Genomic DNA, 21,766 nt, shown 5'->3' on the forward strand with positions numbered 1-21,766 from the left:
ATTATTCCAGGATAATCTTTCCAGGATATAAAAAGCGAATGATAGAGCAAAGAGGAAGCCCAATTTTCCCTTTTGTATATAAGCTAAACCTATAACAGAGCATCCTTTGATCCAACTAGTCACAAATGTACAGTTTGCAACTAACCAGATGAGCCAAGGAGCATTGTTTATGGTTCTTTTTCACATAAACCCAAAGAACAAAAAAATCAATGAGCATGCAGCTTGATAAACTAAAAGATTGCACCATGGCAGTAAGCTCCCTTAAAACAAATCTGCCTGCCACAGAAGAGCTGCTAATTTTTCCGAGGATAGCCCTTGCAGGGAGACCCTGAGGAGGATCACATATCAAAACCAAGAAGACTGTCACACCTGATAGTAACTGACAGCTCGGCCTTAGTTTTTTTGCCTGTATAATGGGGATAACATGAACTTAGAGAGTCATGTGAGAATTCACTGGGGAAATGTTATTACAGTGTCTAGTCATGCCTGGCATATGGAGAATAGGTGGTAGCCTTATCATCACCATTCAGATAAAACCCTGTGAAAGATTTTGTTTTGTGGAATGAAGTTGAGAGTACACCTATAACAAGAGCATTGCAGTAGCTACAGTTCCAGTTTACAAATACAAGTTAGGAATTTCAGATCTAGCTGTTAAATCCAAATCAAGCTGGTGGTGGTTTTCATGTATAATTTATTGGATAAAGGTCAGCATTAGTGTAAAATTTCAGATTCAGTCATTCATTCAGTGAATACTTTCTTTGGTACTTGTTGTAGTCATCCAATGTACTCTGATAGGATATAATGATGAATGGACCAATGGCCTCTTTGAGCTTACAGTAGAGTAGAAGAGCCAGGTAGACGTTAGATACATAATTACACAAACACCTTAAGCTGTGGAAAGTGCTAGGAAGTAAAAAAAATCAGGGTGCTGTGAGAAGGTACAACAGAAAATAGGAGTTGAGGGTAAAGGGAGACTTCTCTGAGAAGTGATTTTCTATGCCAAAGCACTTTTTTTTTTCAAGATACCAGGGCCCAGGGATTGAACCCCAGGACCTCATATGTGGGAATCTGGCACTCAACCACTGAGCTACATCAGCTCCCCCAAGTTGTTTTTTTTTTTTCATTTGTTTTGCTTGTTGTTTGTTTTGTTGTTGTCATTATTTTGAGGAGAAACCAGGATCCAAACCCAGGACGTCCCATGTGGGAAGCAGGTGCTCAACTACTTGAGCCGTATCCACTCCCAACCAAAGAAATTTTGACCCGGTTGTGGTCTAGCCTTGGGGAGAGTGGGAAACTGGGACACCAGTCTCTTAGGAAAGGCCCAGGTAACATGACAAACTCAGAACATCTCCCTTTAGTAATAGCGTTGGCAACAAGAAGAGTACTAGATGTTAACCACAATGAAAGAATTGTGGAGGCAGCCACCATTCTCAATTATATCCAAAACAGAGTCTCAAACATTACAAATCCATTGCCTTTTCATGTTATTCTTCAATTCCTGCCCAGTTCATCCTTTATAAACTATTCCAGATTTATCACCTCCATATATGAATTTCTACTTAGCCTCCTTTTTACTCTCCCTGCCTCTTGCCTTTTAATCAGTCCCCCAAATATTGTAGTTTCCCCTTAAAAGATTTCCTCTAATTAACGCTTATTTCCTTTACATTGCCTGTGTTTCTTTCATTCACTGTCAACTTCTAAAAATGACACCCCCCAGCAGTAAACATTTTCTTTAGAAACATAGCAGACTCACAGGACTTATATGTTAATGTTTAGTACTTAAGAGATGTGGGTCCCAATTTTGCCAAAAGCCGTAACAGTTACCAAAATCAATAATGTGTTTTTCAAGCTACTGTTCCCATCATTCCTCCTAGTTATAGAGGGTAGGTATTAAATGAATGTCTCTAGATAAATCTATGTGGTTAAATTTTAGGCTTCCTGAAGGCAAGGACCCTGTTAGTCTGTTCTCTGCTCTATCCCTTCACCTAGCACAACCTGGCCCACTATGAATTCTCAGTAAATTAATTTTGACTATATGAATAAAAGCACATTATCCATCTTGTATTCTGCAGGGTACTAGAGAATTCTGAAATGTAATTTCTGCCCTCTTGACTGGAATCTTTTGACAAAATGTGACACATCTGCATGTAAAGTTCTGCTTTTCACCCCACAAAAAATGAGAAGAGCATAAACCCTACTTCAAGTAGTTTATGGTCTTATCCCTAAACACTAGTGTGTGTAAGAGGCATAGAAAATCTACACCACCAGGCAGACCAGAGTATGAGAGAAGTGTTTGATGGAAGCACAACCATTTGGGAAATCAGAAGGTGGTATTTGATGAGACTTGAGAGGTCATGAGATTATTATAGAGAGTGTATGCATAGTTCACTACATAAGTAAAGCTTTAAAAACCATAAAAGTTTGTCTTTGTTTAAGGAATTGAACCATTTCCTAAAAGAATAGTGCAGTGATCTCAGGTGTAGATTACTAGGGAGAGAACACTAGATGCTGAAACTTTAACATTTAAAAACTAGACTGAGTCATGTGTGGTTATTTTATGGGGAAAAAAAGCTAAAACATAATTTTATGACTCTAGAGTCTCCATTTGCTATGAATTGGGTAGTATTTGTTAAAATCAAGTTTTTAAGTGTAATAATGTCAAATGCCTAGCTTTGTAGTTCTGCTCCAAAAGTGTTTTAATGCTTTTGGAGTATTTTCTAACATACTAGTGAATCTGGTATCAGAAATTTTGTTTCTTATATGAATAATTATATATCAAGTGTGGGTGAGGAGTGTTCTTTATACCATACAACCAAACACCTTGGAAATAAATATTCCTGGTTCTGTTTAACAAGAGAACCCAATAGATTTTTAAGGCATAATAATAATATATGTGAAATAATAGCAGTGAAAATGAAGTATCTTATGGTTCCTTGTGCTAACATAGCAATATTGTCTACTTCTCCCTCAACATTTACAGGTTTAAAATGGTAAGTAACAGTGCTATAGTTAGGAGACAGGAACTGAATCAGGGGACTTTGGCTTGAATCCCAGCACCACCCTAACTTGCCACATGACTTGGGGGTGAGTGTCTTAACCTTTCAAGCCTCCCTTCCCCATCTGTGAAATGGAAAGAATAAAAATCATGCTTCATTAGGCTGTGTGACAATTCATATAAAGCACTTCATACAGACCTGGCACTTAAGTTTTCCAACATATTAGTATAGATTTTATTGTTGGTTTTTTATAGAAACTTGTAGAACAAGTCATAACACATAGCCTAACATGGAAAAAATTTTTTTCAAGAATTATTTTATTAATAAGATGATGAGAAAGTGAATATCTTTTGTTCGGGCTAATTCTGAGTTCCATATTTGCCAACTGTGTTTTCATTGCAAAGAAATATATATTTTAGGAGGTACCGGGGATTGAACCCAGGACCTTGTACATGTGAAGCCAGCACTCAACCACTGAGCTACTTGAAAAATATTTTTAACAAAGTATTTTTTTTAATGTTACATTAAAAAAATATGAGGTCCCCATATAGCCCCCACCCCCCTCACCCCACTCCTCCCACATCAACAACCTCTTTCATCATCGTGGCACATTTGGTGAATACATTTTGGAGCACTGCTGCACTACATGGATAGTGGTTTACATTGTAGTTTACACTGTCACCCAGTCCACCCAGTGGGCCATGGCAAGACCTACTATGTCCAGCAACTGTCCCTGCAGTACCACCCAGGACAGCTCCAAGTCCTGAAAATGCCCCACATCATATCTCTTCTTCCCTCTTCCTACCCTCAGCAGCTACCATGGCCACTTTCTTCACATTAATGCTACATTTTCTTCCATTACTAATCACAATAGTTCCAGAATAGAATATCAGTAAGTCCACTCTAATCCATACTCTATTCCTCCATCCTGTGGACCCTGGGATGGTTATGTCCATTCCACCCCTATATCGAGAGGGGGCTTAGATTCCACATGGATGATGGATGCAATTCTCCTGCTTGCAGTTGTAGGCACTCTTGGCTCCCTGGTGTGGTGGTTGACCTTCTTCACCTCCCTGTTAACAGAGTATTTTCAATGTGTCAAATCTTAACATCTCATTGGGCAGATTAGAAATGACCCCCACACCCTTTATAATAATCCTTCACTTTGCTAAGTGGGACTATCAACATACATAAGATAAAACTTGGGTATACCAGGAGAAAGTAGGTACAAGGCAGTACCTTAGAAAAACAGAATGATTCCTATTGAAAGGCCCATGAGTGTTACAGATGCTAAATGTACTTGGTAAAACTGCAGAACAAATTGCTTCTGTGTTCTTCTAACCCAGAGAGAGAACTTTTCATGCCATGAGATTCCATTAATTGCAAAAGTTCCTAGGTTCCGTTACTTGCAATGCTTTCTTTCCTCTAACAAATAAGAAGAAAGCCAGGGTAAAAAGGAAGATAGTGGGATCAGATGTGGCTCAAGCATTGAGCGCCCGCTTCCCACGTTTGGTTCCTGGTGCCTCCTGAAAAAACAACAGCAACAACAGCAAAACAAACAAACAAAAAAACAGTTCAGGGAAGCCATTGTGGCTCAGTGTTTGAGCACCAGCTTCTCACCTACAAGGTCCTGGGTTTATTCCCCAGCCGGGTACTTAAGAAGAAAAAAAAAAAAAGGTGGTACCATTGCAAAATCTAAGACTTTTAAAATTAGAATAATTAATTAGCAACCATATTATTGTACCTCAATAGTTGTCAAAGAATGTAAAATGTTCCATATTTTTCAAGTCTTTAAAAGTTATTCAAAGTACTCCAGTGTTCATTTAAATTTAATGATTGCCAACAGGTGTAACTGTCTGACCTCTAGTGGCTCTAGTTTATAGCTGTGTCTCAGTTGATTGGTTAAAAAATAAACTGGCTTTGCAAAGAAATCTCAGATCCCAATAATAAAGTTCTGCAAGTGAGTGTCTGATTAGCTCTCCTGAAGTTCTTCTAGTCTAATTGTTGGGGCACTGCCTCTCAGAAGAGAGTTTGGGATAAACTTTGTCAATCTATGAGTTCAGATGTTGAAATGTGTCACCAGAGGCTGCCCTAAGGCTCCTTAGGAAATTTCTACATTTTCTCCAGCTTTTCAGTAGAATTCTGAACTTCACAGCAAGCTTACAACATTGATATTCAGCATTATTTCATTGGCCTGCCTGAACTATTTTTAAAAATCATGATAGAATAACTGTGTATGGTTATGTATATTTTATTAGGTATCTATATGAATAATATATAATTTGTAGATACATGTTTATATGAATATTTTTAGGTTCCTGTTGATAGCATTGCTGTCCCTCATATACAGATGATAGTAGTAGCTCATCAGCAAACCACAAGGTTTGAATTTTCTCACTAGCAATTTTTTTCCCCTTAGTAGAGAAACTATTATCTTACTCCACTATGTTTTGAGACAACCAGTCTCTGAGTTAAGAGTATGGTTTATGACTAGGAGTTGACTAACAATTTTAGGACCTATGCCCTTTGATTATTCCAAAGCACTGAATTAAATAGTTACTATATTTAATATTATGCCCAAGTTGTAAAAGTCTAAAAAAATGTTTATCTTAAAGTTAAATATAAAAAGAAAACATTATGCCATGTCATAGTAGTAACTCATTTCCCCTTGTCTTTAACTTAGCCCAAACTAGAATATTTGACTTAATTTTTCTTTTCATACTGTGTATCTCACTTAACTGAGAGTTCTTATTTATCACAATAGTTCAAGGAACAATGAATTGCTGGACATTTATGACTAATGTGGGTCTCCAATTTTTTTTTTTAATTTCAAATATCACATGGATTTTAAAGTTCCGTATATTTTAAAGCTTTATCTCTGTTAACATTTGTGATCCTTTTAAGAGAATATACAAGAAATGAAACTACTAACAATTGCTACAACTTGTCCTCCTTGTCCATTTTCCTGCTGTCAGCACCTTCTTTAGCTTACCAAGAGTACTGCACTCAAATTTCTTTCTTTACTGTCTGCTGTATGGCACATTTCTATTCCTTTGTGTTTCTTGTTACCATAGAGACAGGAGGTGCTCCAAAGCCCTAGGAGGACCAAGTGGAAGCAGGTCTTTGAGAAAACAGTCCCTGCTGGGTAAAGAAGCCAGAGGCAGGCATTTATAGCAGGAATTGGAAAGAGGGAATTGTGTAGTCAAAGCCAATGGTGTACACAGAGTCTTAAAGAGCACCAACCCAGGCAATGCTGCATGAAAAATAAGTTGTTTACAGAAGTCAAGTTTTCAGAGATCTCAATGCAGCCAGGAACCATACTTGGTATTTTATTTTCGAGAAAATAACTGACATTGACATTTCCTTCACTATTTCCTCATTAAAAGGGAAATGCTTCTAAGGAAGGTCCACTTTGTCTGACTTATTTTGTCAATCAAAAATCCCACAAAAATCTCAAAGGTCGATGATATTCTGGACTCAGCCAGGACCATCAAAAATCAAACTGCAGTTTGAAACTCAAGGGACTTGACATCTAGCACCCAAATCATTGATCCAATTATACTAGTTCTAGAAATTATTAGTTTATATTTACCCCTAAATTGTCATGAACACTTTCCTTATCTTAGAAACATAATTTGAAATTTTAAACATTTCTCTGGATTTAATGAATTGTTATACTTCTTCCTATATTTATTTTAACTCATGTCATACTTTTATTAATATTTTCATTTAGGATAAAACTGCTAAAAATGGAAAAATAATATATTTCTTCTCTTGCCTTTTCCTTAGTGCCATTAGGTAATGCCCTGTAAGGGAAAGGAAGAAGGAAAAAAAGTGAAAGATGTAAGAAGAAAATAAAGCAAAATATAATTTTAAAAGAACAGATGTTATTGTGTGGATTACCTTTGAAACCTTTTTTTTTTCTGGAGTGGAATAAGATCCATTCTCTGAGAGTGTTTGTTGGGATTTTGTCACAGACCCAGCAGTCTGAACAGGGCAAGAATTTAGAGGCTGTCTTCAAATATCTTAGAGAATGTTGCCTGAGGTCCTCTCAGGCACTCACTTTCTTCAAACAGACAGCAGGAGGCAGTAGGGTACTGGCCTGCGCTAGTCTCTTTTAAGGTCACATCTATGACTCATGCCAGATTTCTTTTTTCCACTAATTTTCTGGAAATACATGAAACCAAAATCATAGAAGTAGTTTAAGATTTCATAATGAAACTTGGCACCGTCAATCCAGTACAAGATAATGCTACTCTGCTATGAATAGACCCATCAAAAGAGGCAAGGCTGTCAGCTTCGAACAGTGGCACCTCCGCGACCCTTGGCCCCAATATAGGTCCTGTTCCAGTCTCAACAGGAGAATGTCAAGGAATAAAGGTCCATCTCATTTTGGAAAGAAGGAGAGTCATTTAGCAAGTGAGATTCTTCTTATTTCCACTGATTTACTCAAATGTGCACAGACCATATGGTAAAATCAGAGAAGTCTTTAAACAGTAGCCTGTGCTTAGGTGACTGATGACCATATGTTAGAAGATGGGTGCTAGCAACAGGATGCGTCGTCGTCATTCATATTCACAGGTTCACAAGGCTATTTTTAATCTTTCGACATTGTTTTGCCAGACACAGAAGTTACATAAATCCAAATTACCTGAAGAGTAGAACTGTTTCTTTCTTTTTATATAAAACAAAATCTTTATGAAATGCTAAATATTTGAAATGTTGCCTTCTTTCACTTTATTGTTTTTCAAGTAATGAAAATAAAATGTTGGGAAGGCATTTTCCTTCTGTAATGATTGATGCCATTAATAATTACCTTTCATTTTTTGAGCTAATAACGGAAAAGGTTATATATTTTGGGGACTTCTCCCCCAGTATTTGGAGTATATTTTTATCTGTATTTTCATTATATTTCCTTGTGAAGTTCAAAATACTTATTTATCTGAGTGCTAACCAAGATTAAGGGAACAGTTTGTGACCATATTCACAACTCTTCACTATTCTATACAGGAGTGGGGCTTATGAACTTGATTTTAGTATTTGTGCTGCTGAAGCAAGCACATGAACTTGATTTTTTAAAAAAGATTTATTTATGTATTTATTTATTTATTTATTTCTCTCCCTTTCCCCTCCCCCACCCCAGTTGTCTGTTCTCTATTTGCTGCGTCTTCTTTGTCCGCTTCTGTTGTTGTCAGCAGCACAGGAATCTGTGTTTCTTTTTGTTGCATCGTCTTGTTGTGTCAGCTCTCCATGTGTGTGGCACCATTCCTGGGCAGGCTGCACTTTGTTTCACGTTGGGCGGCTCTCCTTATGGGGAGCACTCCTTGCGCGTGGGGCTCTCCTACGCAGGGGACACCCCTGCGTGGCAGGGCACTCCTTGCACTCATCAGCACTGCACATGGGCCAGCTCCACACGGGTCAAGGAGGTCCGGGGTTTGAACCGAGGACCTCCCATATGGTAGACGGACGCCCTAACTGGGCCACGTCCGCCGCCCTGAACTTGATTTTAGTAATTTTTGGCTCTAGCTAAATGAACTACAAACATCCCTATCTGGGATGTTTGATAAATAATAGAAGTATTTCTACTAAATATAGGAGAATAAAAACTAAAGACTTTCTGTTAATCTGTTTGGATATAGATTGTTCTAAATTTGAACTTACTTTTAACTCAAAATTTTAAATGTCTATTTTTGTCATAATGGCTAAAATGTTTTTAATAATCTTTCTCATAGTTCAAAATCCAACTTGAGATAAAGTTATTTACCACTGGAATTTTCCATGAAGATACCCAATTCTAAAATGTTATGAATAAAAACACTGATAGAAACTCCAAGTTCTAGACCTGTGATGTCCTTATATGACTTTGAGCTCTTGGAATATGACTAGTATGAGTTATGGTGTAAGTGTAAAACCCATATTTGATTTTAAAGATTTAGTACAAAAGAAAAATAATGTTAAATATCTCAATATAATTTTTAAAATATTTTACTTACATTTTTGTGATGATAGTGTTTGATATCTTGGGTTAAAGTATATTAAAATTAACTTCACCTGATTACTTTTTAAGTTTTTAATGTAGCTTCTAGAAAATTTTATTTTATTTTATTAAAGATTTATTTATTTTTATTTTTATTTTTATTTATTTCTCTCCCTCCCACCATTGTCTGCTCTCTGTGTCCATTTGCTGCATGTTCTTCCATGTCCGCTTGTATTCTTGTCAGTGGCACCAGGATTCTGTGTTTCTTTTTGTTGTGTCATCTTGCTGCATCACCTCTCTGTGTGTGCCACGCCTCTCCTGGGTAGGCTGCGTTTTTTTCCGCACAGGGTGGCTCTTCTTGCAGGGTGCACTCCTTGTACATGGAGCTCCCCTACACGGGGGACACCCCTATGTGGCATGGCACTCCTTGCACGCATCAGCACTGCACGTGGACCAGCTACCATGGGACAGGAGGCCCTGGGTTTGAACCCTGGACCTCCTATATGGTAGGCAGATGCTTATCAGTTATGCCACATCGCTTCCCTAGAAAATTTTAAATTGCGTATGTAGTTAACTTTTGTGACTCATATTTCTACTGGGTGGCACTGTTCTAGACCCCATGCTGCATCATCAAGGGGCCAGAAAGCACAGAACCATTAAACCAAAACAATATAATATCAGCTTATTTGTTATCCAGGTAATGTTTTTCCAAAGTACTTTCTTTGGAAAAGATTAGTATGAAACCTTAAGTAAAATAAGGTAATAAATTTCTGCCATGCTTAGGTTGTCACTCAAGAAATATTTATTAAGCACCTATTATGAGACAGTGCTTGGTGATATATCATTGAATAAAACAAAGATCCCTGCCTTCATGGAGCTTACATTCTATTCAAGTTAGGTCAGCACTGGGTGGATATGAGTTTGTTTTTTCTTAGTTTGTGAACATATTGCTATTCTTAGATATGGCTAATGTAACATATTCAGTGACAGCCTGGGAAGAAGTAAAGGAGCATTCTTATACATAAAGTCATACAAGATTATTTGAATTTATAATGGTCTCCAACACAAATGTTGAGAAGATCAATTATCAAAGAACATTAAGAATGAATTGTCAAAAAGTAGGAGCATGAGCATGGCAAAGGGCCATATCATGGTAGAGAATGGTACCCAGCAAACTGAGGACTTGTGTTCTATCATTGGCTCTGCCTGAAAGTTAGGTCTTCTTTCTCAGTTTTATGCAAAAGAAGGTAAGTATATCCGTGTCACTTCTCTCACAGGAGGTGAGTTAATATATGGGGGAAATATTTGTAAACTATAGAACCACATATGAAGATTATGTGATGATATTTCTATTGTTACATAACATGATAATTATAATATTCAAAGTTATAAATAACATTACTGAGTGTCTCAAATGTAGGAGAAAATGAAGCATGAGAAAATTCCATTGAGTTTAGGAATATTGAGACCTTCGATGATCTTGTTGGGGGCAGTTTCAGTGAACAAGTATGGATGAAAGTCAAATTAGAATGGCTAACAATTGAGTGGAGAGGTGAGTAAGACTGAATCAAATATAGAGGGGGCATTCAACTCCAGTAATATGTTATAAATCAGAAAGACAAGCAATTGAATAGAAGGGTTCACATTACCATTCTCTTTAGAGGAAGGAGGCAGAACTTATCCTGGATATCCTACTCTTAGGAGCCTGCTTCATCTCCCACTTCCTTCTAATCCTAAAATTGCAAAATGGCAGTGCTGTCTTTGAATTGTTAGTCTAAGGGTATTGATTTTTAAAAATGACTGAACAGAAGAGTATATGATGGGTTCCTGGAAAAAAGTTCATTCAATTGTCAATTATCTTCTATATGCAGAGATTCTTTTTAAATCATCCTCTCTTTTACTTATTATTTTTTAAAGATTTATTTATTTATTTCTCTTCCCTTCCCCCCCACCCCACCCCGGTTGTCTGTTCTCTGGGTCTATTTGCTGCGTCTTCTTTGTCCGCTTCTGTTGTCAGCAGCACAGGAATCTGTGTCTCTTTTTGTTGCATCGTCTTGTTGTGTCAGCTCTCCATGTGTGTGGCACCATTCCTGGGCAGGCTGCACTTTTCTTTTGCGCTGGGAGGCTCTCCTTACGGGGCGCACTCCTTGCACGTGGGGCTCCCCTATGCGGGGGACACCCCTGCATGGCAGGGCACTCCTTGCACGCATCAGCACTGTGCATGGGCCAGCTCCACACGGGTCAAGGAGGCCCGGGGATTGAACCACGGACCTCCCATGTGGTAAACGGATGCCCTAACCACAGGGCCAAGTCCGCCACCCTCTTTTACTTATTTTTTTTGAATTTGGGGAAGAAATTGTTTTGTTGGATTTATTTTTACTTAATTGATTTTAATAAGAGTTTCTTGGTACTCCAAAAAGATTTTAACTATGCACAAAATGCCCTTCTGCTCTCTTTTTTTTTTTTTTTTACCACTTTTATATATTTTCAATACATAAGATAAAATAAACAACAAAATGAAACCAAGGGAAGACAATTATTTACAGTATCAGTAAATCAACAGTAAGGAAAACCACAGGGGTATGACTTGCTGGCAGCCAGCACTAACTTCAGTTATTACATAGATTAAAAACATATATTTGCCACATGCTTTACTATCTTGTAGACGCAGTGGTGTTTTTAAAAATTATATTTACGGGTCATTTTTTCTTTCACCAAAATAAGGCCATTGGTGGTGAAACAAAGCTTCTACTTAATAGGTCAGAGTAACAGTTAAGCGCAAAAGGTAATGAATTATAAGGAAAGACCAAATTTCAGGAAGACAGAATAGATGCAGTCAATTTAGGACAGCAGAATTCTATATTCTTCCTCCTGTCAAAGCTGCCACAGGCTCACCATTGACCACAAAAGGCAGGAGCTCAATTTTATGTTTCGTCTGAGAGTTGGCACTTCTAAGAAGCCAGTGCCCATTAGAACCACGATGTGATAGGGGATCAATATTGATTTAAAGGGAATAATGCCTCTTTCTGAACCATAACTGATACTTCCTGCAGCAATGGCAACTGATAAACCCAGCAGAGAGGGTTTTCCTCAAGGGTTGTCAGCCAGGGCCTTAGCCTTTCCTTTCTTGCTCAAGAAGCAGAACAACTGTTGGCTGAAACTTTCCCCATTTGGATGCCAAGTTGCAAATATTTATATGCACTTTTTTTGTCAGCAACTTTCCTGGTTTCCTGTTTCTTTTGTGTCACTCAGGAAACAATGGAAATGTTAGCTCAGTATGGTGGGTTATTTTTTTAAGCTTTCTGTGTCATCCAATTCTATTGTCTGTAAAAGATCATGTGGGATTCCAATACTGGATGTAATTTAAGGTCTTTATTGTCATTTGTAAGTCCAGCGGTTTCTCTCTATTTAAGAACTATTCCTCTTTTCAACAATTTTCAAGATTTTCATTCAGTTCAGGAAAGACAACTGTGGTAGAACTCCAGAATCAATTCTTAAAGTGTCATACAAGGAATCAAATCGAAATGAGCAAGTTTTCCTATCTTAAAGGAAAATAGCATGTATTCTCACACTGTTTATTTCCACAGAAGCACAAATACGAGATGTGAGGATTGGATTCCCTTACTGATCTGGTACTAAGAATAGCAGCTGGTTCCTTGCCTATCCATACGACAAACAGCAATGCCCTGGGTATTGGCAGTAGTCCTGGATATATCATCCTTCTCCTCACAGACATCAATTGTAATATCATAAAGGAAAAAGAATGCCATAGATTTGATTCATAATGTAATAGCATAAGCTATCTCCTGTCTCTGGAGAATTAAGCAATCATCCTATCTTGCCTTAATATTTTTAGTTTCCAGTTAAAAATGTGTTTTTGGTATGGGTTTGAGCTGAGGGGAAATAGAAAATGCTCCTCTTTTTATTCATACCCCAGCCTTACCTTTCATGGAAAGAGTCTGTGTGCCCAAGTGAATCATCTTGTATCTGGGATTTTCAATTTCACATGAAAAGGATGAGCCCACCTGCCTCAAATTACAATTATGTCATGCCTTGGAACATGTATAAAGAGTTCTCTCTAACAGAGACTATGATGTTCCCCAAGTTCTTTGCAAGTCAACTAAGTACATGTTTTTGCATGGAATTTGGGTCTTCAGGTCAGTCTAAACAAGTCATGAATAGCAAATGTTTAATATTGCTGATTCAGTTCCAGACCACCACAGTAAAGCAAGTCACTCTAATTTTTTGGTTTCCGAGTGCATATAAAAGTTGTGTTTACACTATACCATAGTCTATTTAATGTGCAATAGCATTATGTCTAAAAACCAATGTATGCACCTTAATTCAAAAAATACCTCATTGCTAAAAAAGTGCTAACCATCATCCAAGCCTGCAGCAAGTCTTATCTTTTTGTTAATGGAGGATTTATGGCTGCTGATTGATCAGGGTGGTGGTCACTGAAGGTTGGGGTGGCTGTGGCAATTTCTTAAAATAAAACAATGAAGTTTAACACATCAATTGACTCTTCCTTTCACAAAAGATTTCTCTGTAACATGCGATGCTGTTTGATAGCATTTTAACCAAAGTAGAACTTCTTTCACTATTGGAGTTAGTCCTCTCTAGCCATGCCACAACTTTATCAACTAATTTATGTAATATTCTAAATTCTTTGTTGTCATTTTAACAATGTTCATAGCATCTTCACAAGGAGTGAATTCCATCTCAAGAAACTACTTTCTTTGTTCATCCATAAGAAGCAACTCCTCATCCTTTCATGCTTTATTTTGAGATCACAGCAGTTCAGGCACATCTTCAGGCTCCACTTCTAATTCTAGTTCTTTTGCTGTTTCCACCACATCTGAAGTCTTGAATCCCTCAAAGTGGGCCATGAGGGTTTGAATCAACTCCTTCCAAACTCCTGTTAATGTTGATATTTTGCCCTCCTCCCATGAATCACGAATGTTCTTAATAGCATCTAGAATGGTGAATCCTTTCCAGAAGTTTTTCAATTTACTTTATCCAGATCCATCAAAGGAATCATTATCTATGGCAGCTCTAGCCTTGCAAAATGTATTTCTTAAATAATAAGACTTGAAAGTTGAAATGGCAGCTTAATCCCTGCATGCTGTTTTAGCATGCATGAAAATAACTTTAATTTTGATGTGCATCTATATCACAGCTCTTGGGTGACTAGGTGCATTGTCAATGAGCAATAATATTTTGAAAAGAATCTTTTTTTCTGAGCAGCAGGTCTCAACAGTAGGCTTAAAATATTCAGTAAACCATGTTGTAAACATGCGCTGTCATCCAGGCTTTGTTGTTCCTTTTAGGGTACAAATTCTGAATGGTAAGTGAGCATTGACTTCATCTGAAAGTTACCAGCTGCATTAGCACCTAACAAGAGACTCAGCCTGTCCTTTGAAGCTTTGAAGCCAAGCATTGACTTCTCTCAAGCTATGAAAGTCCTACATGGCATATTCTTCCAATGAAAGTCAGTTTTGTGTACATTGAAAATCTGTGTTTAGTGTAGCCACCATCATCAGTTATCTTACCTGGCTCATCTGGAGCACTTGCTATAGTTTCTGCATCAATACTTGCTTTTCTTCACCTTACACTTTGATGTTACGAAGATGGCATCTTTCCTTAAGTCTCATGAACCAACTGCTGCTAGCTTCAAACCTTTCTTCTGCAGCTTCCTCACCTCTCTTAGCCTGCATAAAATTGAAGAGAGTTAGGGCCTTGCTCTGGATTAGGCTTTGGTTTAAGGGAATCTTGTGACTAGTATGATCTTCTAACTGGACCACTAAAACTTTCTCCATATCAGCAATAAGGTCGTTTCACTTTCTTGTCATTCATGTGTTTACTGGAGTAGCACTTTTAATTTCCTTCCTTTGCATTCACAACTTGGCTGTTTGGTTCAAGAGGCCTAGCTTTCAGCCTATCTCAGCGTTTGACATGCCATCCTCACTAAGCTTAATCATTTCTAACTTTTGACTTAAACTGAGAGACTCTTCTTTTCACTTGAACACTTAGAGGCCATTGTAATTAGAGAGACCTGGGGAGAGGGAGAGAGACAGGGGAATGGCCGGAAGTGGAGCGGTCAGAACACACACATGTATCAATTAAGCTTAAATGGTCAAAATTTGTGGTGCCCCAGAACAATTACAATTGTAACATCAAAGAAGCCTGATCATGGATCACTATGGCAGATATAATAATAATAATGAAAAAGTTGGAAATATTGTGAGAAATACCAAGGGTCACAGAGACAGAATGAGAGCACATGCTGTTGGAAAAAATGGCACTGATAGACTTGCTGGACCCAGGGCTCCAACAAATCATCAATTTGTAAAAACAAACAAAAACTGTGGCATCTGCCAAGCACAGTGAAGCAAAGTGCAGTAAAAGGTAAACCTGTGACAGCAGTGTCCAAGACATGAGGCCTTGAACCAACATCATAATAAGAAAGAATTCTTCATGAAAGTGAAATTTCTAACTTGGGCATGTCCTCTACCTGTAATCATTTTCTTTAGTTGCAGTGAAAGAGGAGACTCTTCCAATCCCCCTTTATTTATCTACTTTGTGATTTAAGATGAGACTACCTCAGTTCCACAGATTGGGTCTCCATGGCCTGAGGCAAAGCAAAGAGAATGAAGTGGAGGCCCTGGATAGGGGCTGAGAAACACTTAAGACGCCTGGAAGTGAAGAGTTGTTATCTAGGAATTTCTAGCAGCTAAGATTTCGTTCTTAAAGCAGCCCTTATGCATGTTCTGTTATTTCTCCAGTGGTTTCAGGAATGGCCTCTTTTTATACTGACTTGCCTGTTGCTTCTCATGACTGTTTCTCCACCTGAAACCACGGAGAAGTTAAATGCCATCTCAGTTTTTCTCATCATTTTGTCCCCAAAGCAAGCCCACAGCTATTTTGAGTTTTCTCAAAAGAATAGAAATATTCTTGTCCACATTGCCCTCCCCATTGTTATTCACCTAAATTGCAAAAAAGTTCAAATTCCCTGCTTATGCTGGGCATTTCATCCTTGGATCTGGTATAGATCAAGATATCCAAGGAGGATATAAAATCTTTGCTTTTAACAAGGGCTAACTAATAGTTTGTTAGTGATCTTAACAGAGAGCTCATTTCGGAGAATAAGGGGTCAAAAGCATGGTTGGAATGGGTTCAAAAGCATAACTGGAATGGGAAGAGAGGAATTAAGAAAGTAAGTATGGGCAATTCTTTCAAGATAATGGTAGGGGCCAAGAATTGAAGTCATTACTGGAGCAGGATGTGGGGTCATATAGAGATTTTTTTTTTTAATTTCCTAAATATTAGGGATATTACAGCATACTTATATGTTAAGGGGAATAATCTCATGGAGAAAGATACTGATGGTGTAGTAGAGAAAAAAACAGGTGCCAGAGTGGTGTCCTTGAATAGACAAGAGAGGGTGGTATCTGGTGCTCATGCCGAAGGAACACATCTTAAGTGAAGGGTAGGTGTATGTGCTGCAGTGGGTAGTGGGTGGATGTGGTGGGAGCTTGTGAGAGTTCTCTTCTGATTGCTTCTATGATAAGGTTAAATAATAAGGGAGGACATGCTGGAGGTTTGAAAAGAAAGCAAAAGGTATGAAAGAGTTGTCTGGGAGAATGAGAGAACGAATGGACTGGGGAATAGTAATGTGATTTAGGTCATACTTGAAGTTCATAGTCATGAATTTAAGTGAGACTAGGAAAGAAATGGAGGATATGTTTGACCTTGGATGTACTGTGCTAGATAGTTGACATAAGGATACTATCTGCTTTACAAGATTACTGAGACGATTAAGTGTGTCAGAAAGCATTTTGAACTGTAAGTTTGGGACATTGTGATAATGAAACTTAGTTTTGAATTACTTAGCACTCTTCTTTGGCAGAGAGCTTTTCAAATTTCTTTAAGGCCTCCTCAGTGTCTCTAGAGAGATCATTTGGCTTCTGCCACTGATTTACTCAGTAACTAAGTCTAAGCAAATGATTTAACCTTTTTTTGCTTTTACCTCTCAATCTATAAAATGAGGTGGTAATGTTTAAAATGCTTTATAAATAAAGGTGCCATGTAAATACAAGCTGTTAGTAAAATGGTACTTTGGCTCTCACTGGTAGGTCACCAGAAAGTCAGAGAGGTCAGAGCATCTGTAAAGCCTAATCCTTGGTTGGGAAGATGCCTCCCTTAAAATAGCTTTAAAAGGAGAGGGGAAGTATCTTCCAGTGCCCAGACACTGCACCAGAGGGGCCACCCACATTATTTCCTTTAATTCTCATAGCTACTCTTGGAGGCTAATTAATAGAACCTGAGAGCCAAAGACGTTAAGTAAAGTGAAGTGAAGGAGCTTGGATTTCTATCGAAATTTGCCTTAAAATCCCGCATGCTTTCTGCTTTGCCACATGTGGAATTGAAGTTGATATATCATAGCCATAGAAGGTACAGTATGTATGTATATTATCCAGACTCATATTTTAGCCAGTTTAATCTCTCCTCTCCCATCAAACATTTAACTGCAGTTGCCCAGTAGCAGAATAAACTGGTTGGTTGGAGATGTTGTCACATGATGGAGTAGTTTAGAAGAGGCCAAATGACAAGAAAAATAGGAACATTTTGGAAAAGGAGCAATAAGCTTACTAAAAGTCTGTGCCTAACTACAAATGTTGTTTTTACACACTCTTTGGGGCAGGTGTGAGTGCTAGGAAAGAAAAAAAAAGATATGAGTGGAAATACATGCTCTTTCCCACAAATGCAATGTGTACATTTTAAACCATAGAGTATTAAGTGTTCTAAGAGAAAATCACTGTTCTACTAGATTTTGATTTTTGAGTAACAATCACCCGCCTAATAAAGAAGGTGATAGGAAAAATGTATTTATTTTCTTCCAACAGCTAAAAGGTGATCATGCTTCTAAAATTTGTTGAGATTGTCCAAGAAAGTGTGTAAAATACTCATCCATCACTGGAAACCCCTGGTCAGGAAATGACAGTGCAGTAAATATCTTCAGCAGCCACCTTTTAATGTACAAGCTGTTTTCAGTTGGAATTTTCAGCACTCACATAAAACACACTGTCATGAGTGACTGCTTGTGCTCCAAAGTCATTACTATTGGGATAATGGAACATCTCTCAGCGAATAACCAAAAAACTTTAAATGTCATGTCAAGTTTGTTGAAGCCATTTTCAAGCCCTGTTCAAGGTTACATGAATACTGAGGGTTTCTGTTTTTTAAAAGTTCGAAATCTATGAGAGAGATCATTTATAAGGTTGTGTGATGTAAGCATCAGTTAATTAGGAAAAAAAATGTCTAGGGCTCTTTGGGAAAGTCAATCATCCAGAGCCATTTAATCATTAGCTATTGCAACTCTTTCCTTACTGCCTTGATTACCCAGGACCACTGTCATTTACCTATAAAAGAATATATATGTGTGTGTCTATATATTTGAAAATTTCTGGCACAGTTCTCTTTTGCTAGGCAGGTGTTCAGCAATTTGCCTGCCAAATTCAATATTTCTTCTTAGAGAAATTGTTGACTTAGTTAAATTCTTATTGGGACTTTCCTCCTTGACTTTGTTCAAAAAGGAAATTAATCTCATTATTATTCAAACCAGTGTTCATCTTCGGTCATAAAATATGGAAACAATTTCTTTATGCAACACACATTTATTGAGCACCTACTTTACACCAGACCATTTAGACAGAGGACACAGCAGTATTCAAAACAATGCCCCTGGCATCTTGGAGCATACATTCTAGCAAAGATACAGACCATGAACAAATAAATAAATATATGATGTGTCCAGTGACTCTGTGTTCTATGAAGGTAAAGGTGAGGGTTAAAGGAATAGAGTGAAGTAAGCAGGGAGTGTTTTTCAGATAGATGATCAGGGGAGGTCTCTCCAATTAGAAGGCATTTGAGCAGAGACCTGGCAGAAATATGGGACCAAACCCTGATAGATAATAACTGAGGGATGGGCATTTCAGAATGAGCATTTCAAGCATAAAGAAAGAAGGAAGGAAGCATTAGTTCTAATGAAGCGATTGTCTTATTTTTCATTTTTTCTAAACCTCCGCATGTTTATTTTAAATCCACCTTATTCTGTTGAATATAGCAATTTCTCACTTCAGTCAACCTAACAGGATATATTTATTGAGAATAATTGTTTTAAATTTATGTTTCATGATGTGCTAAGTCCTTGGTTATCACAGTGATAAGTTTTATGTCACTTTCTTCCTTACTGTAGAAAATCAGAAAGTACAGTTGACGGAAGGGTCACGTTCACACTACAATATCAATTGCAACTCTACAAGGACTCCAGTCGCCAAGGAGCTTAATTATGATCTAGACACTCATCCGTCTACGGGGAGGATCAAGGCAGTTGAGAAGAAGGAAGCCTGTAATGTAGAAAGCAACAGAAAAAAGGAAATGGAACTTCTTGGCTCCGTTTCTAAAAACGAATCAGTTCCTGAAGTTGAAGCCCTGCTGGCAAGATTACGAGCTTTATAAATTAAAGTGGTAAAAAATGATTAAGCCAAATATAAAGCCATGCTCTAAGCTAACACTTGAAAAATTGCTTTTATATAAGTGACTTTATATAGTTCTAAATTATGATATATATTAGATATATAGAGCTATATATGTGATTGCAATGTTTAAGCTATATACTTGAGGCTTTGGCTTGTTGAAGATTGTAATGGACTTTCCTGCTGTTTTTGTCTCCTGGTACTCATTTGTTCTATATATGGTGGTGAAATTATACATAATGCTTTAGAGAGCAGATAGGTGGCCACATGTATGTTCAGAAACATGTCCTTAAGAAAATGCCATCTTTCTAAGTCCCTGTATTTTTTACATTACTATTTTGAACATTAATGAATATTGAATCATCAGCCTCAAATCTTGCTACATTATCCATGTATATTATTTATACAAGCCCAAGTTTTTCCTCAGTTGAGATCACCAACCTGCATCAAAAACATGTAGCTGAATATATTGCAACTATGCAGAAAGACTGGTAAGCTCATTATCATCATTGTTGAATTGATGTTGATTAGGCCCTGTATGGGACTATATGGTATTTGAGCACATTTCCAAGAATGATGTGATCAGAAAGTATGCTTTCTATTTGCAAAATGGAGGTGCTTTTGCGTACAGTGGATATATACAGTATTACAATGCTGCTGTATGCTCAGTCTAGCTGAAAGAACATTTTCCCCCGATAATTATGACAATGGGATAAAGTTGCCATTTTGAAATGTGTCTAACGATTTTTTTAAATTTTGTGAAAAAACTTGTAATTGCAATTTCTTTTATCTGACAATCAAAAACTTTAACAAGGATCTGAATAAAATAAGTGTTTCAAGGAAAGTTTTCATATGCGAAGGTTAAAATTTTACCTCATTTGGAGCATCATTGCACTGCTAATTCCATATCAAAGAAAATAAACTTACTACTTGCACTAAATGAAAAAAAGTTACTTTGTTCTCTTTTGGGGGGATATTATATAGATAAGCTGGAGATAGACTGCTGATATGCAGTCTGTGTAGGCATCTATTTTCTTTATAATGTGTAATAACTGATTCTTTTACCTTCAGTTAAAAAGTAGTTATATGAACTAGTCTGGCAAGGTTCACTGCTTTTGTCTCCTTGGTTAAGGGGCCACCTCCTTTCAGCTCCAAGTTAATAAAGTTAATTAATTGGAACTATGAACCAGGTCTTATTTGTAGACATTTTGGGCCAGAGAGTTATACATAGCCAATGTGGGAATAAATTATTCTCTTTTGTATTGCTCAAATGTGCATTTTGCTCTCCAGTTGCAATTGCTATTTTTCTGAAAACAAATTTTAAAAATCAAGAAAGGTGGAGGACATTTCCACATTTAAGCAAACACAGCCCTAACAAGAAAGCAGGATTGTTTTGTTTAGCAAGGCAGTTAAATGAAAGAATTCTGAGTTTCTGTTCTGAAAGTGGTTGTGGAGATACTTGGGCTTTTCAGAAACAAAACTTAAATTCAGTCACATAGTTTAGACACACCAAGTGGTAGGTAAACACTTTGGAAACGTGGGGCCTGAGAGCAGCCACAGGGAAGAAACCTGGCAAGTAAAGGAAAGTGAAGATGACACAGATTCTCAGGGGCAGAGGAAGGCAGGGAAGTCCAGGCAGGGAGCACACAGGGAGCAGGCAGCGCCCAGAGCAGCTGCGGGCAGGAGCTGAAGGACACCCCTCAAGGGGGAGCGCCAGGAGCCCAGGCCAGCAGAGCACCAGTGCTGTGCTCCCACAGGTGAGCAGCCAGCACTCCCTCCCCCGTTCCCACAGGAGCCAGTTCCGAGCAGGCCTGAAGAGAAGGACTACAGCTGTGGAGGACAAAACACAAAAAACAACCAACAGAGATGTATGTGCCCGGCAGGAACAGTTCATTTTTCAGTTGGACATATTTCCTTCATCACTGCCCCTTTGACAATGAGGTGTGGTGCCTGTTGGGTTTTAAAATCCGTGGTATTCCTTTAGCCAAATTTAGATGGAACTATAGCAGTGACCTTTCATTTTTGGTCAGATGTTAAAGTATAATTTCGTGTTTCCGAGCAAACAGTTTGCTCATTTGAATTAGCAGGTAAAAGCCAACTCAAAACCCAGTGCCCTTGACAGAGGATGTTCCATGCAGGCTGTGGACAAAACCCTGGTTGGCTTCCCCTCCCTCTCCTCTATGGTCATTGTGGAGAATGTGGCAAAAGCACACAGACAACTAAGTGACCACCGAGGTGCCCAAAAACAAAGACCT

At 37.9% G+C, this 21,766-nt stretch overlaps 1 protein-coding gene across 1 annotated transcript in view; it reads left to right on the top strand.

The window, feature by feature from the left end:
• DIAPH3 (diaphanous related formin 3) overlaps positions 1–20,445 on the top strand; it is a 564,743-nt gene extending 544,298 nt beyond the window's left edge. The window contains exon 28 of the mRNA XM_058276598.1: positions 19,232–20,445. Coding sequence (XP_058132581.1) covers positions 19,232–19,494 — 263 coding nt within the window. The 3' untranslated portion in view covers positions 19,495–20,445. The remainder of the gene's footprint in view (positions 1–19,231) is intronic.
• The last annotated feature ends 1,321 nt before the right edge of the window (positions 20,446–21,766 follow it).

This window comes from Dasypus novemcinctus, chromosome 15 (genome assembly GCF_030445035.2).
Source record: "Dasypus novemcinctus isolate mDasNov1 chromosome 15, mDasNov1.1.hap2, whole genome shotgun sequence".
Taxonomy (NCBI): domain Eukaryota; kingdom Metazoa; phylum Chordata; class Mammalia; order Cingulata; family Dasypodidae; genus Dasypus; species Dasypus novemcinctus.